The sequence below is a fragment of the Ambystoma mexicanum genome, chromosome 5p, assembly GCF_040938575.1.
Source record: "Ambystoma mexicanum isolate Mex_15411 chromosome 5p, UKY_AmexF1_1, whole genome shotgun sequence".
NCBI classification, from domain to species: Eukaryota; Metazoa; Chordata; class Amphibia; order Caudata; family Ambystomatidae; genus Ambystoma; species Ambystoma mexicanum.
In genome coordinates, this window is record NC_090930.1 from 1,310,843,911 (window position 1) to 1,310,861,581 (window position 17,671).

A 17,671-nucleotide genomic window follows, 5' to 3' on the forward strand; every position below is an offset into this window, starting at 1 on the left:
CGTTGTCAGGCTGGAAATCCTCGGTAAAGAAAAAATCAGTTTCATTTCTGAACTGTCTTTCTCCTAACAACCAATCACTGGACTCTGGGTCATACTGCCTCCAGCCAATGACTGCCCTCTACCTAAGCCCCTCCTCTGGCAGCCATCTTCAGATTTTTACAGCACTTTCAAGTGTTGGGCATTCTCGTGCTTTAGCTCTCGAGCTTTTACTGCGTATTGTTTTTTTTTCTTCAAAGAGTTTACTCTTATTTTTTCAGTCAATTGAGCCTCAAGCTCCGCAGGTTCATCATCCGATTAACGGAGACCAGTTTCTGAAGCTTCTACGCTCCTGAACGGTGATTTTTCATTGTTCCGCTTCTTGGAGGATTCAAGAAGATTCTTGAGGCCTACCCTGCGTGGACAGGGCCGAAGATAAGGGCGACTCGACACCCCTGTTCATGATCTGTCCAGGATGTGGACTACAGAACATTTTCATGGACGATGGGCACTTCTTGTGCCTTTACTGCCTACACTCTGACCAAGCACACGTGGACGAGGCCTGTGTGTTCTGCAAGGACATGTTCTCCCGCACCATGAAGGACTGCCGCAAGTGGCTCGCGAAGGGCTGGAGACTAAGAACCTGGTGGCAGGTGAGCCCCGGCAACCTACTTCTCCCAAGAGGAAATCTGAGCGGTCTTCTAAGCCCTTTGAGGGCGCTACGGTGACTGGGGCCCGACAGAAGACAAAGCACCGTGAGTTCACAGGCATCGAGAGCACCGTTGGTACGGGCTCCGCGGCAGCCAGGCTGGGCACAGCATCGCTGACGCCGTCAACCATGAGCCAATGCTCCAGCTCAGCGAAGAAAAGGAAGAAGAAAGAAAGAAGACCGGCGGTTGGCAACCCATTCTGGATCTTCGCCGCCTCAACAAATACATCAAGTCCCAGAGGTTCTGGATGGTCGCCCTTAATCACGTGCTGGGACAACTAGAGGAAGATTTCCTGTCGTCGCTGGATTTGGAGGATGCTTATTTCCACATCCCCATCCACAAGGCATTGCACGTTTCTGTGCTTTGTGGTCCAGAGACAGCACTATCAATTTAGGGCCCTGCACTTCGGTTTGAAGTCTGCGCCAAGCGTCTTCACCAAGTGCCTGGCACCGGTGGTGGCGCGGCTGTGCCTGCGGGGGATCCACGTCTACCCCTATCTGGACAATTGGCTCATTCGAGCGAAGTCAAGGGAACTCGCCGTCGAACACACAGCGAGGACAGTCTGCCTGCTCACGCAACTGGGGTTCTCGATAAACTATGCGAAGTCCAGCTTGGTGCCATCGCAGGACGCTCGGTACCTGGGGTCCAGGCTCAACACGGTGTTGCGCCTGGCCTCGCCGTCGGAGGACAGGATAAAGGCCATCCTGGGCAAGATACAATGGCTGTTGACCATGGAAGTTGACAGGGTATGATATGTTGAGATATTTTATTTGTATCGCACTCGTACACAAGTGTTTCAGAGCGCGACTGGGCAAGGGAGAGGAACAAGGGAGAACACAGCACAACATAAAAATGATCTTACTAGGCCCAGTGACATTGAGAACGTGCAAGTGCATGGGAAAAGGGAAAAGCGCATGGAAGGGGAAGAGTGGAAAGTGCAGAAGCAGAGGAGCGCAGATAAATAAAATGAATAGAAAATTGAGGCAAACTGTGGTAGAGCAGCCAGCAAGTGTCAAGTTCTGTGTTTAAGGCAGCAGACTGGGTAAGTCTGAATAAGTGCAGAAAAAGAAGAAAAATGGGTGGGGAGGGCTGTATGGGTACAGATACAGTCCCCAGTGCAATGGGTGGCCAGGAGGCAGTGCAGGAAGGTGGCAGGGTGAGCAGGTACCTGGGCCCAGGGGACAGAGGGTGGCCAGGTGCACAGTGCCAAGAGAGCAGATCAGCAGAGGAGTAGGGGAGCGAAGGCAGAAGCAAAGAGGAAGGTTTTGAGGTGCTTCCGGAACCGGAGATGGTTCTCCTCAAGTTTTAGAGTGGCAGGGAGGCTGTTCCAGAGGGAGGCCCCAGCCGAAGATAGAGATCTACCCCAGCTCGTTTCTTTGAAAAACGACTGACCCTGAGGGAGTTAGAGCAGCGAAGAGCTCGAGAGGGGAGGTATTTGCGGAGTGATAGCTGAAGGTATTTTGGACCCAGGCCCAGAAAGCCTTGTAGATAATGCAGAGGGTTTTGAATTTAATCCTTGCATCCACTGGGAGCCAATGGAGAGATTTCAAAGCTGGAGAGATACGATCCCAGGGCTTGAGGCCAAGGACAAGTCTCACAGTACTGTTCTGGATATGTTGCAGAGGGCGGAGAGTAGAGGCAGGTAGATTTAGACAGAGGCTGTTACAAAAGTCCAACCGAGGGTGAGGCCCATCAAGTCCCTGCTCGGCATGATGTCGTCATGCATCTACCTCGTTCGGCTGTGCAGGCTGCGGATGTGGCCGCTGCAAGAGTTCCTCGAAACCCGTTGGATCCAAGTATCGGGAAGCTTCGAGGACAAGATAGACCTCAACGAGACATTCCATCGAGCGATTCGATGGTGGGGTATCCGCACGCATCTGGCGGCCACAGACTTTCAGACCCTAGCACATCAGGAGACAGTGACGACGTATGCCTCCCTGGAGGGATGGGGCACGCACACCGGAGAGCTCCACGCAAGAGGCTTTTGGCTACCGGAGGAGAAGTCGTTGCACATCAATGTCCTGGAACTCCGGGCAGTCTTTTGGGCCCTCAAGTCATTCCTTCCATCCCTCAAAGGCAAGGTGGTGCGGGTCTTCACTGACAACACCACCACAATGTTCTACTTTCGGAAGCAGGGGGCCACCAGATCTACTGTTTCGACGATGGGGCTATCCCCAGATTGATCTTTTTTCGACGGCAGCGAACATCAAGTGCCGGAGGTTCGCCAGCAGGCTTCCCCAGCCGGGGAGCATGGGGGGATGCGTTCTCCTTCCCCTGGGACGGCCTGTTTCTCTATACGTTTCCTCCGTTGCGTCTGCGACTCATCTGTCAACTCAGACGGTCCCGGTACAGGACGACCCTCGTCCCACCGGCGTGGCCGAGGCAGATATGGTACCCAGACCTTCTGGACATGTCGGCGTCCCCTCAAGTCAAGTTTCCGGTGGACGCACATCTTCTCGCCAGGGAAGGAGGCGCCATTCTGCCCCACGACCCAAGGTCGCTGAACTTGCAGGCCTGGCTCCTGCAGCGCTAGAGTTTGGTGGATACGATCTCCCAGCGGACTGCAAGGAGGTACTGGCCAAAGCCAGGGCTTCGTCGACACTGAAATGCTACGGCCATAAGTGGAAGAGGTTCGCCGTCTGGTGCCGTGCACAGAAGCTTCATCCTCTACGGATTACTGCCCCGCAGGTGCTGCCTTATTTACTGTCGCTGGCCAAGGCAGGATTGGCCCATGCTTCCATCAAGGTCCATCTGGCGGCTATCTCCCGCTACACCAGAACTCTGGGGCGGTCGTCGTGGTCGCACTGCCTGGTCAAGGAATTCATTAAAGGACTTTTCTGTTAGTTCCCGCCGGTGAAAGCTCCGGCCCCGGCGTGGGAGCTCAATGTGGTGCTGACTAGGGTCATGAGTCCCCCGTTCGAGCCTATGCATTCGGCACCGCTGAAGTTTTTATCGTGGAAGACAGCGTTTCTTGTGGCCATCACCTCCGCACGACGAGTGGGAGAGATCCAGGCCCTCTCTTGTAAACCGCCTTACTTGACTTTCCACGAGACGAGGGTGGTGCTGCGGATGCACCCTTCGTTCATGCCCAAGGTGCCGTCGGACTTCCATCTCAACGAGCCCTGGGTATTACCTTTTTTCTTCCCATCGCCTTCGTCGCCGGCTGAGAGGACTTTGCACTCGCTGGCTGTGGCTAACGCGCTGAAGTTCTACGTGGCCCTGTGAACCAAGGGAAGGCCCCCTCCAAGGCTTGCATTTCCATGTGGCTCTCCGGCTGCATCACCCATTGTCACCGGTTGGCAAACCAACTCTTGCCTGGCCGTCCGAGAGCCCACTCGACCAGAGCGATCGCTGCAACTACGGCGTTCCTGTCTGGTGTGCCCCTGCTGGACATCTGCAGGGCTGCTACGTGGAGGTCGACGCACACCTTCACAAAGTTCTACTACTTCGACAGGGATTCCAGGGAGGAGGCCAGAATCAGCCAAGCAGTGCTGCACCACCTGTTCGCTTGAAGGTGAGCCTGGTGAGGAGGTAAGAGATGCTTAATGTTGAGGCTTGCCACCTCCCGTGGTTGTGCATGTGTGTACTGCTGTGTGTTTATTCATGAGCATGTGAATCCATGCCAGACCCCATGCTGGAGAAGGAACAAGTTACTTACCTGTAACTGTTGTTCTACAGCATGTGTCTGGCATGGATTCACATGCAAACCCTCCCGCCTACCCCTGAGCGGCTCTTCTCTTGGTCCTACTGCCACCTTACGTGCTACCAAATCTGAAGATGGCTGCCAGAGGAGGGGCTTAGGTTGAGGGCAGTCAATGGCTGGGGGCAGTAATGTTTTTGGTATATTGTAAGGGTCCAGGTAAACATGGTAGAAGTTCCTAAGAGTGTTCAACTCTAATCAAAGGAACCCTAGACTCATAGATACTTAAAAGTTAATTACTCTCTAATAACCAGTCACAGAAAGCAACTTTTGACTTGCAGATTTTATTGTTTGATTATAATGTTAGAAATGTGTAGTTACTCGATATGCTGAATTGATATTTGATGATATTTGATGGGTGTCTTTTAGGAAGAAGAAATTGGAATCCAGAGTGAAGAAATTGGAAGGTAATTTGCTGCTTCTAAAAACAACTTTCCGATAAATTTGCTCTGCAAGCAAATGATCCAGAGTTAAAACATAAACAATGTAATGTCTAGCAGGCGTGCATGAAGTGTTTTTTTTTTTTTTGTTTTTTTTTACATATTCAATTAATTGTTTTGCAAATGTTGTTTAGCAAGGCATAACGGTACATTCATGCATCTGGTGAATTTATAAAGCATTCAGATATAGTATAGGAACAGGACTGGATAGGCATTTCTGAATAATTCGTGCCCGAGTGCCGTTCCACGGAGAGCCGAAGCATGCCAGCCAGGTGTGGCATGCCAATTGTGTTTTTTCTTAAAGGTAAGACTTGTACAATAACCCCATTTTTAAAACTCATAGTTCATGAAGCACATGTCTGCATGAAAAGTTAATTCACTAAAATATGAATGAAGAACCATTAATATCAGTCGGACACCCATCATCTCTGCACATATTGGCCCTCTTTGGAAGCCGCAATGCATACCATCGGAACACTTCAGACCAATAGGGCAAAACAATGCATTCTTGCTTACATATTTGGATATAGTGTGACAATATCAGTATTGCATTGTCTGGCACAACTTGACCCAGCCCTTCTCTCCAGGATCGTTGTCGGGGATTTGGAGGGGAGCCCCTGCTTCATGGCACAAGATCTGTCTTTATTGGGTTATCACTTTCTGGACCTATTCAGAGGACTTGTCACTGAAATATACAAGTACGGGTAGGCAATGTGGAGTTTTCTTTTTACCCCTAGAATCTGCCACATCTTCGTCATCACTTCACTGGTAAAATGACTTCCTCGGTCTGACTCAATCCTTTGTGGGAGGCCTGAAAAAAGAGAAGTTGAGGTTGATCGTTATCGTGGCAGATGTCTCAGCCTTTCAGTTCGGGGCAGGAAGACATTCTACCCACTTTGTAAAGAGCATGTTGGTGAACATGTACTTGTTTCCTCTAGAGGAGCGAATCACTGGGCCGATGAAATCGACCACAGCAGTGCCATGCCCCTTTTCTATCGGGGAGCTCTGTGTGAGAGCACTCTGTTGAAATTGAGCACAAACGAGGCGGTACCCCTTTAAATACATGTTGAGGTCCTGGCCCATGTGTGACCAGTATGCAACCTCACGCAAGATTTCCAAATTCGTATGAAACCCCCTATGACCGGCAGTGGCCGTATCATGGGCATGAGTCAACACCAGGCTCCAGAATGAGGTATGTATCGGCCACTGGCCACATCCAGATAGGGATCTCTTTACCAATAAACGCCATCTTGGATTCAGAACATTTTGGAAAACCAACACCTGGAGATCCTCTTTACCATTATAGTCAGATTCTGTGGGAGGAAAACTCAGTGTCTAGAATTCTCATTTCTGCTAATTCCCTTCAACCTTGGAGACTACCAGCTCTTTGCTGGACTTTAGGACTTTCCATTTTTAACCCTGGAGTGAGCCCTTTTTCTCACTCTCATGTGTTTTGACCTGATTTGGATTGTTTTCTTTGTTTTTGGAGTCTGATGAACTCCATAGGTATCTACATTTTGTATGGTGACGCACAGCACCTTCAGTGCAGTGTCGCAGTGAAATCCTTTACATTTCTCTTAAGATTTAAATACCTTTTCTTGTGAGAACTACTGTTCCCAAAAATAGTAAAGTGAAAGTGACTTTACTTACCTTCTTATCTTTGTAGGTTAAGCACGCCCCATCTTATGTGGAGTGCTGGGGGGTTACTTAGTAGCCCCCTTTCCTACCTACTCATGCAACAATTTTTATGTTGCCCTCACTACTTTAAATAGCTGGTGGCAGTGGTTTAATTTTCCTACCATTGTGCTTTTCTACCGCAGTCTGAATCCTCAGCTGCAGTATAACGCCCATGGGTGACCATTTTGTCAAAATGGCCCCTGTTATCTTGTTTTGCCATTTTCTGTTTGTGAGGTCTTTCTTGGGTTTTACTCTGCACGCCAAACCAGGTTTGAGCCCTTTGTTCGTTGGCCTTTGGCGGGCTTCAATACTGAAACCTGCCTGTAGCTCCAGTGTCTGGAAGGGCAGGAAGTGAGGGAGGTCCCCGAAACTCCCCTGTCCTTTGTCTTTAGGAATGCCTGAATGCACCCAGTCCTGATTGGCAGGCTGGCTGTCCTTGCAGGACAGCCACCCTGCTGTTTGAGTGACGGCTAGGCTGTGCATGCATGGGCAAAACCTGCTTAAAAGGCGAGGGTTTTGGGACTGAAGACAGTGTTGGGCAAGATTGGATGCAGTAACCCTGTGGGAGACTACACCGGCCTTGTCCTCTTGGTAATGGGAAACCCACTTATCTGTATTACACAAATTGGTAGAGTTACTGAGCAGCCAGACTTGTCTCAAGAGGGGTAAATGTGAGCTGTAGAGATGTAACACAATTACATGTTTCCAAATAACACTTAAATCATTATTTTAGTAGAAAACCTTTAGTATATTTATTTACCGGTCAGTTTTAAATGAGCCTTCTTTAGAAAGGGCAATATGCAACAATAAAAATACACACTTCCTCATATTTAACATAAGTAAGTAGATGCCCTTTTGGGATGCCTTACACACACTTCCTACACCTTGAGGTGACTTCAATTATTAGGACACTGTTTGGCATTGATATATCACTTTTTGCAAAACTGAGGTTGTGGAAAAAGGTTAGGGAAGGAAAAGGTTAACAGATTCTCAGAGCATGTGAATACTGTTCAATCCCCCACTGAAGTCTAGATTAGATCTAACCCAGCAATACAATTTAAACTTGTGTACCACCTATGAGGAACAGTTGGACCCAAAGTCAATGGGTTAGAACAGTCTGTAGGGATGCAGGACAGCCAAAGCCAATTTGAGTAATGTCTATGGAGCTGGGGCACTTCTTTAGATAGCACAAAAAGTTTTGCACAAAGTGAATAGTCTATAGTAAAAAGAATCACTGTTGGGCCACAAGCTGTAAAGCTTGTGAAGGGCATAGTTGCAATCAACTCTACAGAAAAGCAGCTACTGCGAGTAGTCAGTGAGACCAAGCAAGTTACAGACCAAAGAGGTAAGTACCCCTTATTCAAGACATTACTTTAGGTTTGAAGAAGAGGATCCAGCTGGCTTCTGTTCTGGTTGCAGTCTTGCAGATCCTGGGTTCTTGGGCCTCAGTCGTGGGGACAAGAGCGAGCACATCTGGAGGACTCCTGCACTGCAGTTGGAAGGTCGTCGACGGCTACTGGCTCTTTCCAATTCAGCAGCTCTTTGCGGTTTTAGCTACTGGTCAATGGCACCACTGCGGTTCTTAGACACTTGGTCTTCCCTTGTTTCTGGAGTCCACCACTCTGGTGAGGTGACTCGGGCTTGAGTAGCCTGGTTCAGGAGAATCCTCAGGATCTTCCTGCAGCTCTGGTCCGGCTTAAAGACCATGCACTTGATTATGGTTTTCCTGACGCCTGGCGCTCTGTTCCAGTAGCAAAGAAGTACAGCCTGCAGGGAGAGGTTTTCCAGCAAAGTTTGTCTTGGGGTCAGTTGGTCCCTCCAACCCAAGGGAAGAAGTCGTCCGTTCTGGGCTTCTATAGTCGATAGGAAATTGGAGCTTCAGCACTTCTTCACCAGGCAGTTCCGTGGTCCAGGAGGGTGCAGCAAGCTTCTCTTGCAGCTTCTTTTGTCGGACGTTTCGTCCAGTGGTCGACTCTGCCTTCTGTTCTAGAGACCTCGCCTTGTATGCAGGTTTCTCCCATCCATTCATACACAGCCTAGCTGTCACTCACACTGCAGGTTGGCTGTCCTTCAAGGACAGCCAGCCAGCCAATCATCACTGGGTGCATTCAAGTAACCAAGGAGACTGTTAGGCAAGATTGTATGCAGTACCCTTTGGGTGCACTACAATAACCTTGACCTCCTGGCAATAGGGACCCAACCTTTGGTATAAGTCTGAACTACACAGATTGGTAGTATGGTCGAGCAGCCAGGCTTATCTCAAGAGGGGTCAATGTGAGCAGTAATGTAACACCGTTTCACAGTAGCAGTTATTCAAATAAACACTTGCACTCAAGGTTTCTTGATAAAACAATTATGTATTTCAGTCAGTTGTAAAGCCTTCTTCAGAAGGGAGCAATATGTGTAACAATTAAAATACACTTAAGAAAACACTTAGTTTCTCTAAATTATCTGATACCCATTTGGGGTGGCAGACACACTTCCTACACCCTCAGGTGACTTAAATAGCAAGGACACTGTGGACATTGATTTATCAGTAGTACATTTTAGAGTAATACTCAGTTTGGTGCAAAAGATAGATTAGAGGAATAACACAAAGGTTAACAAATAATTCATGAATAGGTAAGTACTTTTGAAAACCTTCCAGTGGCAAACAAGTTTAACCTTTTCCTGGGGAAAGGATAAATCACAGAGTCAAAGGTAAAGAGGAGTCTCTCAGGGAGCCATGCCAGCCAATGTTAATTGCACAATGTCAAGGTGAGCTGAAGATCTTCTTTGCAGGTAGATAAAGTCTTGCACAATGTTTTTAGAAATGTTTGTAGTAAATGGAAGACTTGAAAGGCCACAAGCTGGGAGGCTTGTGAAGGCCAAAGTTTCAGCAACTGTGCAAGGTAACCAAGACAGGTCTCAACAGAGAGCAAGTAAGGCTACACAACAAGAAGTAAGTTCTCTTAGACTTTACAGTACCTCTGGTTAGAAGAAATGGTTCCTGCTGCTTCTGTTCCTGTATTGCTCTGCAGATCCTGTTACTGAGCCTCACTCATGGGGACAAGAGGGAGGACGCCTGGGGACTCCTGCTTTGCAATGGGAAGGTCAGTGCCAACAATTCAGCGGTTCTTCAGTGTTTCAGCTCCTCGCGTCTGACAGCAAATAGCAACACCGCGGTTCTCGGATACTACTTCAGACTTTCCTTGCTTCTGGGGTGCAGCACTCTGTTGCAGTGGCTCAGGCTTGGTTAGTCCTGCATCAGGGATATCCAGAGGATCTTCCTAGCGCTAGGGTCTGACTTAAAAGCAATGCACACAATCTGGTGTTCCTCTCCCTGCCTCTTTGGTTCCAGCAACAGTGGAAATACAACCAGCTTTGAGAGGATGTCCAGATGGGCTTACTTTGGAGTTGACTGGTCCCACCAACTCAAAGGGAGAAGTCTTCCTTACAGGGCTTCACTAGTCGAGGCGAATTTCGAGCGTCCGCACAGCAGCAGGGCTTCACCGGACAAACCAACGGTCCAGGAGTTGCAGCAGGCGTCTCTTCCAAGTTCTTCTTCGGATTCCTTCGTCCAGTGGTCAACTCTGCCTTCCAAGCCAAAAAGCCTCTCCTTTTATGCAGGTTTCTCCCATTCATTCCAGCATAGCTGTCACTTCTACAGCAGGATGGCTGTCCTTGCCGGACAGCCAGCCGGCTAATCATCTTTGGGTGCATTCCTGTAACCAAGGGGATTAAGCACATGGAGTTTCGGGCACCTCCCTCACTTCCTGCCCCCTGCCAGACATACTGGAGCCAGAGGCAGACTTCACTTGTGAATCCTGCCAAAGACAAAACGAACATTGGCCTTGGTGAATAGAGTGTACATAATCATCCAGACATGGATGGCCATGCATGGACTATGCCTGAATGATGATAAAACCAAACTCATCATCCTGGGTACCCCTTCTAGCCTAAAAAAAACTAGGTTCTGACTATTCCGCATTTATAATTGATGGTAACCGTATCAAAGCAGAACAGGAGGTAAAAACACTAGGCTTTTACCTTGACTCAAACCTGTCATTCGCCAAACAAATCAACTCTTTAGTGTCCACCACGGCTTACACATGCCATCTCATCCGCACCGCTAAGCCGTTTCTCTCGGACACTAGTTGCACCATCTTGGCCAGAGCCCTCATCATGTCTCGTCTTGGACTATTGCAACGCCCTCTATCTAGGGTCAACCAAAGCCACTATCCGAAAAATCCAAACTCTACAAAACAATGCCCTTAAAGCGGCATTAGGTATTTCTGGAAGAGACCACATCTCTGAGAGTAGCCGACAGAATAACTAACTGGCTCCCAACCAATGACAAAATCCTCCTAAAAACTTTGTCACTCACCCACAAATCCCTCAACAATGCTGCCCCCATTTACCAGGTCGACAGATTCCACAAACCGATCTCCCTGAGACCATCTAGAACAGTTTACAGAGATTGCCTCTCCATTCCTAGCTTCAATCGATCCAAAATTGGAGGTAACAGTTTCCCTGTGAAAGCAGCCAAATTGTGGAACTCCCTACCTCCCACACTGAGAACCGACCAATCCTACCAAAATTTCAGGACCAACACTATCCTGTGGCTGAAATCGAGTGATCATTAAATGCAGCAAGTAGCCAGGATTCACTGCTGTTGGTAGTTACTACTACCCCTCCCATCATCTGTATACTTGTACTCCACAAACACCTATAGCTGCATATATTGGTGATGTAAGCTGTCTGTTTCATTTGTATATTTGCTCTTGTACCATCCACTTGTAAATAGGCACCATTTGTATATACCCGATGTCTTTAATACCTGTATGTAAATTTGACTTTGTTGTGTAACTAAGCTTTGCATATACATGTAACTGCTGCGCCCTGTTACCTTAGGGTATGCTGCGCATTATAAATAATAAAACAAAGAAACAAACTGACCAAACCTGGTTTGGCGCGCAGAGTAAATCTCAAGAAGGAGCTTTCAGACAAGAAATGGCATTTTGACGTGCTTTACCGCTACTGCCAGCCATTAATTGTAGAATGGGCAACATAAAAATGTTGCATGAGAAACTAGACAAAGGGGATACTAAGTTACCCCTCCAGCACCCTATGGTAAGATAGTGTGCTGGATCTAGAAAGTTACAAAATGTAAGTCAAGTCAAGTTCACTTCACTGCTCTTGGAAACCATAGTTTCACCAAGAGAAGGTATTTAAACCTTGGGCAAATCTGTAAGACTTCCCTGTGCCACTGCACTGAAGGTGCTATGTGTCACAATGTAAAAAGATGATGCCTATAGAGTTTGAGACTCCATAACCAAAAGAGAAGGTGTTTAAATCACAGTAAAATACATGAGTGGGAAAAAGGTCTCGCTCTCTCAGGTTGAAAATTAAAAAGAAGAGTCCAGCAAAAGTGTGGGGGGGTGGGAGGGGGTTCTGTAAGGTAGAGAGGAATTAGCACATTTCTGAGAAGTCTCCCTAATCGCCACCCCCAATGGGTATCATCTGATTTGGAGAAACTGAGTGTTTTGAAGTATATTATAGTTGTTACATGTTTTTCTCCCTTCTGAAGAAGGCTTATATAACTGGCAAATTAATAATTGTTTAATCAAGAAACCGTGAGTATAAGTGTTTCTTTGAACAACTGTCACTGTGAAACTGTTACAACCCTACTGCTCACATTGACCCATTTAAGATAAGCCCGGCTGCTCAGCCACACTACCAACCTGTGTAGTACAGACTTGTACCAAAGGTTGGGTTCCTATTGCCAGGAGGTCAAGGTTGCTGTAGTCTTCCACAGGATACTGCACATAATCCTGCCTAACACTCAGAAAACAGGAAGTTGTGGGTTGTTCAGGTGAAGTCTGAGGCGGCAGACCGAGACCACCAAGATGACGGATGGTGGACAAGAGCATGGAGGCGAATTATAGAAAAGGTGAGGTATTGTTTGGTGAGTTCAAGTGGTACTGCCTTGTGGGTATACGTGTGAGGACTAGTGAGTGAGATTGTCATGAGTCCAAAGAGTGAATGTGAAATGGTTGTGAAGGTGAAAGATGTGTAACTCGGGATGGGGGTGCAGGTGGGTAGGGGGGTGACAGTGTAGAGGAAGATCTGTTGTGAAGGAGAAGTAACATTGAAGGGTGAAGGTTGGAGGGAAAGAGTAAGACACTGGTAGTATGAGTGAAGAAGTGTGGAGTTGGGAACAGAAGAGTGGCTAGAGGACGCAGGAAAGGAACATCGTGCGTGAGAAGGAGACTGTTGGGCAGAGTGTCTAAAAGACAGATCCTCGTAGATACTAGCAATTTGTAAGATTGACCTACACTAACAAAGTCTTCAGGGAGTCCAGATAGATAAGGTGATTTTAGGTTAGCCCAATAAGCTAGCCTCAAGAGTTAGGCAGTAAGGAGGAGGGAGAGGGGGGGGGGATTATTTTCCAGATACTAAACGGGGCTTAGGGATGCCTGTGTTGGGGTGGAAAATGCTGTTACTGCACTAGAGTGAGAGGGCTGTCTCTAGCACACTGCTGAATCAGCCAATAAAACCCTTGAACCATCTCTGGCAGTATGTGTACTTTGAGCCATATGTGACACCTCAAGCCTTACTATAACGTGTTTGGGTTATTTGCTTTTCTTTTCAAGGACTGTAGTTGTGCATTTGCTTGAAAACATTCTGACTTCATAAAGCGCTTGCATTTTAATTGTAATATGTTTAAACACAGTAGTGCACTACTATAAAATCACCTCATCCATTTTATTTAAATGCTTTATTGTATTAGAAACATAGCACATGGAAAATAAATGTTCTCAGGTGGCAAACTATAAATTATAAGATGAATGTATTTTTGGAAATCAGATGTTTCATGCTTTTTAATATTCTTGTAGATGCAGCGGCAAAACACATGTCTGACATGAAACAGTTGAAGATGGAAAAGAAAGTTATCCAGAAGGAATTAAAGAAGGCACAGGTGCATCATTTGTTTAGTACCCCTTCCAATACACATTCTGTGATATTTTGAGAACCTGCTATTTAGCGGACAGCAAAATGTATGTACTTTATTTAAAATAGTTATACCCTACACTATGCCCTTCATTGGATATAGGAACAGGTTTCATGTTGTTGCCTTATGTGCTAAGTGAACCATGTGATCTCCTTGAGTGCCATATTATGGAATACATTCTCGGGACAAAGCCTGGTTTTTGAACTCTTTTAAAGGGAAAAAAGGGGTGTGGAATGATGTTGTGGATTTGGATTATTCCAGAGTCAGGCAATGCAGAGGGCTAAGTCATTCACAGCTGAGGTATACATATAGCACAGCAGAGGCCATGAGGTTCCATTGATGGTTGAGTACAGGGTCTAGTTGAGGTGGTAAGAGTCTGTGTTGGGTAAGATTTTGGAAAGTCCAACTGTGGGACTTCACTAGACCTTGGTATTAGGCACCCAACACAGATGCATCATAGCGGAGGGAATGCTCATTAAGCGGCATACCTGGTTTAGGCAGTCAGGATTTAAGCAAGAGACTCGAGCAACCCTCTTAAATATGCCAATAGAGCCAAATGTATTTGTGAACGCTGTAGAGGACGCCCTCAAGAGTGCGAAGGACGAGTATGACACTCTTCAATCCCTTGGCAGTTAACTAACCAACAGGGTTCCCCAAACAGAGTCTGGCACCCGGGTGCGCAACGCTCCTCGGGCTACTCACAGGAAAGACAGTCTTCGTCTTGGGGCCAGTCGCAAGGCCAAGGTTCCTCCTCCAACTTTCAAAGAGGGAATGAAAGAGGCAGAATGAAAACCTCACTGGGTAGAGAGGCTCAGCCCCACGCAAACTATGACATGCTGTTTCAGGTCCCCTCCCATGCCACTCCAGTAGGAGGCAAAATCCCTCAATTCACCCACACATGGGAGGGGATAACATGAGACCATTGGGTGTTGTCCACCGTGGCAGGCGGTTACTGTATCAAGCTGGTACAAAGACCACCCTACTGCCCGCCGAGACTGTTAGCCAGAAACCTGTGCAGTTCCCATAGAGACCACTGCAAAAGGCTTAGGACTACAGGTGTTGGCAGTAAACCAAATTGGTAGCAGTCTGTACCACCCAGATTTACCTGGTAGCTGTGGCTGAGCAGTCAGACTTCTCTCAAGAAGAGTTAGACAGTATATAGCGTATACAAGATAGGTACCAAAATACAGTAGCACAAGCAAACACCAACCAGAGCTTTGGTATAAAAGTATATAATTATTTATTTAAAAACACACTTATAAAAATACACTAACACTAATATGGCAAGCAAGTTCAAACAGTCACTATCAATATATATATATACATCGCTGATTACTTATTGAACAAGTCTTAGTTAAAGCACCACTTATTTGCAGACAGAGGTGAGCGCTTAACCTAAGATGGCACTCCAATAAGTTAATTAAAGAGGGAGGGAAAAGGCAGAATTAGGAAAGCACACAATAAAAACACTTTTAAAAGAACCCCAGCAAGTCAGAAAAGGCAGAGTCTACTGTAGAGCAAGAAAGTTCATAGGCCAGGCCCACTCTTCGAGAGAGCAAGGCGTAATGTGTCCAAGATCACACAGTTGAATGATACTTTAAAATTCTTTGCAGATAGTTTAAAAATGAGTTGGAGCAGTGCAGAGAAAGTTAGTTAACAGGTCTCAGGCCACCCCAGGATAGAGAGTCAAGGATTTACGGGACACCTTGAACATCTGTTGCAAGGGAGACCAGGCGGGACATAGGACCTGAAATGGTGAGAAAGCTCCAGCGGGGGCAGTTGTTCCTGGCAGCGGGTGAAAGTCGGTGCTTCGTCCAGGGGAAGAGAAGATCTCGACGTGGAGGAAAGCTGGAGGTCGTTGCACTGCCAGGGAAGAAACCAGCCGTGGAGTTTCCCGGTTAAAAGGTACTACCCTTTTATTCGCGGAAGTGGTGAAGCGTGGCTATCCGGCCGCCGGGGTGCCTGGCACGGGCGATTCGATCACGAGACGATCCAGGAAGGCGAAAAAGGAGGGCCAACTGGTTATCCCAACCAGTTCAAAGGAAGACGACTCTCCGGGATGAAGATCTTCTCTGTCGTCGGGAAGTGGTGAGGCGGTTCAGCAGGGCTCCACCGGTGGTGTCGTCGTTGCAGGTCGGCTCAGCTTCTCCCTCTTCGGATTCTTTGGTCCTGTGGCGACTTCTGAAGTTCCAGTCCCCAAAGCACTGCTTTTATGCAGAAAACCCCCATTCATCAATCCTAGCTGTCACTCAAACATGCAATCACACAAGAGTGCGACTTGAGTTGCCGAGGCAACTCAGTCCAGGGTGCCTAAACCCCCCTCCCACACATCCTGTAGACCCAGACAGAGTGGCACCACTTTTGGAGGCTTCTGTGCAGAAGCCCGCCAAAAAGTGGAACAAAGGGCTCGACTTGGGTAAGAGTTACAAAAGCGAACAGACGCCATTTTGGCACAGAGTTCTGGCAAAAAATCCCAACCGGTGAATTAATATTAATTTAATAAACCGGCGGTATGTCTGAGGCTATGCTAAAAAGTGGTAGCCTCGAACAATGGGAAAATCCCATAGGAATATATTCGCGGTCGAATATAAAAAGTAGAATCCACTGCCACCAGCCAAAACTCGATCGGGGGGACTGGACAGTGCCCCCTATAACAGACCCAGGGGCAATCGAATTGCCCCTACCAGTACGTCCACAATATGATGGTTTGTACTGGTTCTGTTCACAATTTAGGACTAGTAACGCCAATGGTGACTTTACATGGCCTGGGAGACAGTAGTCAGTCCCAGGGTGCAGAGTCTATCTTTGGGGGTCACTCTGACACCCCTGTGTTACTGCACGGAGTGTGCTGTGTAACACACATACCAAAAACACATGAAGCCCTATGGAGTAAAAGACTCCATAGCCCATAAAACACATTACAAAGTCAAAGGATATGTCAAATCATGTCTAAGAGTGGGAGAAAAAGAGTCTCACTCTTAGCAGGAGAAAAAAATAAACCCCAAAAATCCAGCAAAGCTGCTGGGGGACTCACTAGGTTTGGGAAATTAGCCTATACAGAGAATTCTCCCTAACAGAGAACAAACAATACTCCTGGAGGAAATAAAGGTGCTCCTCGACAAGGACGCCAGAGAGATTATCCCGTCAAACAAGGTTAACAAGGGTATTTATTCAACGTATTTTCCTTGTGCCAATTAAAGACCTTACCGTGCGGCAAGTACTAGATCTGCACCTTGCAAACAAATGTCAAGACACAAGTTTTGCATGACCACGCACCAGGAGGTGATTCCACTCCTGAAATGGGGAGCCTACATGGCAACATTGCACATGAAAGATGCATACTTTGATATTTCTATGCACCCTGCGCACAGAAAATACCTGCCTTTCAGGATGGCGGGAGTACATTATCAGTTCAAAGTACTCCCATTCGGTATCGCCTCAGCACCAAGATTATTCACCAAGGTGCTTGCAGAAGTAGCGGCACACCTGGGAAGAAAGTCCATCCCATTATACTCTTATCTGGACGACTGGCTAATCACCAGGGAATCTCCCCAAATCTGCAAGTTAAATACGCACAAGACAAAACCTTTTCTTCAATCTGGGTTTCTCCATCAATGAGAAAAAATCAAGTCTAGTCCCCAACCAAATAAAATAATTCCTAGGGGCTAGTCTAACACAAGGGAGGAGCTTGCATTTCCCTCAAACGAGAGAGTACAAAATATGCTGTTGCAGGTACCTCAGTACAAGGTCGGTTGCCAGATAACTGTACGCAAAGCAATGCGTTTGCTCGGGATGATGGCCTCTTGCATTCTTTTAGTTCTCATGCGTGCCTGTGCGTGCGTCCAATGTAGGAATGGTTGGCAAAACAGTGTTCTCAGGCAAGCGGACAGTGGGACAATCTAGTGGTGGTTTCACTAACCCTGGTTCAAGCGCTTCGCTTGTGGTCCAAGGACCACCTGTTAAAAGGAAAACCTTTTTGTGCTCCACCAGCACAAGCGATCCAAACTAAAGACGCCTCACTCGCCGGATGAGGGGCACATTTCCTCCACCACATGGCCCACAGATAGTGGACGCACGCTACCGCCCAAAGACCTGTCAATGTCCTGGAATTGTTGGTGGTCCTCACGGCTCTTAAGCCTTTCAACAACATCTCAAGGATCAAACAGTGCAGGTC

The 17,671-nt window shown here is 47.3% G+C and overlaps 1 protein-coding gene across 1 annotated transcript in view; it reads left to right on the top strand.

Moving 5' to 3' along the window:
* The window catches only part of ICE1 (interactor of little elongation complex ELL subunit 1), a 740,954-nt gene that overhangs the window by 134,786 nt on the left and 588,497 nt on the right, over positions 1 to 17,671 (top strand). The window contains exons 7-8 of the mRNA XM_069613713.1: positions 4,756 to 4,793; positions 13,382 to 13,464. Coding sequence (XP_069469814.1) covers positions 4,756 to 4,793; positions 13,382 to 13,464 — 121 coding nt within the window. The remainder of the gene's footprint in view (positions 1 to 4,755; positions 4,794 to 13,381; positions 13,465 to 17,671) is intronic.